The sequence below is a fragment of the Marmota monax genome, unplaced genomic scaffold, assembly GCF_021218885.2.
Source record: "Marmota monax isolate L192 unplaced genomic scaffold, Marmota_monax_Labrador192_F-V1.1 WCK01_AAM20220418_F8-fsc00586, whole genome shotgun sequence".
Lineage (NCBI taxonomy): Eukaryota > Metazoa > Chordata > Mammalia > Rodentia > Sciuridae > Marmota > Marmota monax.
Genome location: NW_026695027.1, coordinates 210,729 through 213,601, shown reverse-complemented (window position 1 = coordinate 213,601; position 2,873 = coordinate 210,729). Strand labels below are relative to the sequence as shown.

The following is a 2,873-nucleotide window of genomic DNA, read 5'->3' as shown; positions in this document are numbered from 1 at the left end:
GGAGACAGTGAGAAGATGGCCATCTACAAGCCAAGGAGAGAGAGCTCAGGAGAACTGAAAGCTGCTGACACCTGGACTTTTGACTTAAATCCTCCAGAATTGTGAGAGAATAAATTTTGCTGTTTAGGCCAACCAGTCTGTGTTGTTGTTTTTTTCTTTTTGCGGGGGGTGGGGGGGTTGTGGGTGGAGTATTGAACTCAGGGGCAGTGGCTCACTGTGCCACATCCCCAGCCTTATTTTGTATTTAATTCAGAGACAGGGTCTCACTGAATTGCTTAGCACTTGCTTTTGCTGAGACTGGCTTTGAACTCAGGATCCTGCTGCCTCACCTCCAAAGTTGCTGGGATTACTGGCATGTGCCACTGTGCCTGGCCAATCTGTGGTATTTTGTAATACAATCCTAGCAAACTGTTACTTCATATATTTAGCCTGCACAGGTGCATCTTTACCAATGTTGACTCAGGAGCCAGATATGAAATAAAGGAAAGATAAAGAGTTTCCTTTTGGGGAGTGGAGGTAATTACAACAATTCAGAGATGACAGAACAAAGGGGACAGAAAATTACAGCTATGTATGTTGCCTGTCTTGCAGGCAACACCTGCAGAGTCTGATGCTCAGAAAATTCTAATCCTAATTAAAACATCAGTGTAAGAGATAAGTCTATGGATGTTCAGAAAAGAGTTTCTCCAGACTTATTTTCTGTGGTTCCCTGATTTGGTAGATTTGATTCTAGTTCTCAGTATTTCCTAATTTGTTCCTTTTACGAATTTAATTTAATCAAGTCCATTTCCATTGCTCACGAAATAAAAACTCTGACATATGTACTATCATTCCATTATTAGGGAAAGAGAGAGAGAGAGAGAGAGAGAGAGAGAAAGAAAGAAAGTGAGAGAGGGAGAGGGAGGGAGGGAGGAAGGAAGGAAAGGAGGAAGGGAGGAAAGGAGGGAGGGAGGTAGGAAGGAAGGGAAAAGAGAACTAAAACAAAAAATAAATTTTAAAAACCCCACAATCTTTGCAAAAATTGTTGTAATATTAGGAAACTTAATAGGGCTTCCTAAACATATCCAGTAATTTCTGGGCTCCGACATTCTTCCTTCATTGAGTTCTGACCTGAATTCAACTGTATCTGCTTTTACTCTAAGCAGAACTTACTCTAACCAGAATTCAATGCAGGCAGAGAATGAACTAGCTTTCCAGTTCAGTGTCAGCTCTGCACACTTCACCATCCAGAGCACATTTCATCAGCAGGAAGTGTTGCCACCACCAGATGGCAGTGTCTCCCTCTTCTTACATATAATTTCAATCTGTGTGTGTGTGTGTGTGTGTGTGTGTGTGTGTGTATGCGCACGCGCACTCAAAGAGGCGCCCTTGCTAATTTGCCTGTTGCATGTGTGTTCAAAGCAAAGGATTGAGTTCACTGCTGACTGGCTGGGTAAAAAAATCGAGACCCTGGGTGGGGGGCGGAAGATTACATAAATGTTCAGTAATGGGAGCTAACTCTTCTAACTGAGGGACCTGGCTCCCTTTCAGGTCCCAGAGCTGTGCCTCCTGTGATCCCAATAAGAAGAAGGATGCAGAAACTCCTAGGAGTGGGTTTGGTGACTCTGTGGCTTCAGTTGGCCAGTGAGTGGGGTCTGGTGGAGATGGGAATAGGGAGACCCGAATTTAGAGCCCACTTGCCAGAGAGGTGAGTCTGCCTGTGATTTTGCAAATGAGATTTGAAAATGCCAATAGTGACTTCTGGTCTCTGGCCTCATTTCTGCCTAGGAGTGAACAGCCAACAAGGAGAAGCTAGTCTTCAGGTCCTGAGCATCCAGGAGGGAGAAAATGCCACCATGAACTGCAGTTACAAAACTGATATTACCAACCTACAGTGGTATAGACAGGATTCAGGTAAAGGTCCTGCTTTGGTGATTTTAATACGTTCAAATGAGAGAGAAAAACACAGTGGAAGACTAACAGCCACCCTGGACACCTCCACCCAAAGAAGCGTCCTGTCCATCACGGCTTCCCAGGCTGCAGACGCTGCCACTTACTTCTGTGCTACAGATGCACAGTGATCAGCAGGCACCTGCAGCCCTGACGCAAACCCTGCCAGGGCTGCTTCCCAGAAGCCCTGACCATGGGTGGACTTGGTGGTTTCACATCCTCCATGAAGGAGTCTACATGCAGTGGGAAGGGAGCCTGTTCAAATTTGTGAGTTTTGAAGCATCTTGGAATAGGGCAAAGGTCATGAAATATGGAATGGGGACTGCAATGCCAGGCTCAGTTCTCCCCGTCCTGGCTCCATGTCCTCAGGCTCACCCTTAGTGTAGCAGTCTTCTAGCCTCACTCAAGGAGAATGAGGAAGGAATTTTCAGTATTGGAAAGTCTCACCTTTCTATTGCAGCCCTAGACCCAGAGGGGTCTTTGAGTTGCCTGAAATGACTTTTGCTTTTCTCTGGTTCCAGGAAGTGGTGAACTCTCAGCATTAGGGTTAAGAGGGATCTTAGGATGTGTCCAAGCAAACCTTCCATCTCACAGCTGAGGATTGGAGCTGTTGTGTAAGAAAAGAGGGGAATATCTGATCAAATTGTGCCATTTAAGAGTTGTGTGATTTCCAAGCCTCAATTTCTCCATGAGGAAAAGGGCAATCTGTAAGAAGGTCCTAGTTTCCTCATCTATTAGAGGGGTGTATATTTTCAATAGCCAGGACCTGAAATGCTGTGTTGTGAAAAGCTTCTAGGATCAAATACACTGGTTTTCCATCTATTTATTCTCACTCCTACTAAAATAAATAAATGCTGACTGTAGTTTTCTTGACACAGTTTTGACACTACTAAAAGTGTGTTTGTGGAGAAAATCAGGGAATTTGTATTTATATGTATTCCTGG

General features: G+C 44.5%; 1 gene segment (V, D, J or C); it reads left to right on the top strand.

Moving 5' to 3' along the window:
- Positions 1-1,501: 1,501 nt before the first annotated feature.
- Positions 1,502-2,069, top strand: LOC124081433 (T cell receptor alpha variable 17-like). The segment is given in 2 exon segments: positions 1,502-1,623; positions 1,768-2,069. Coding segments are annotated over 2 exon segments (345 nt in total).
- Positions 2,070-2,873: the final 804 nt, after the last annotated feature.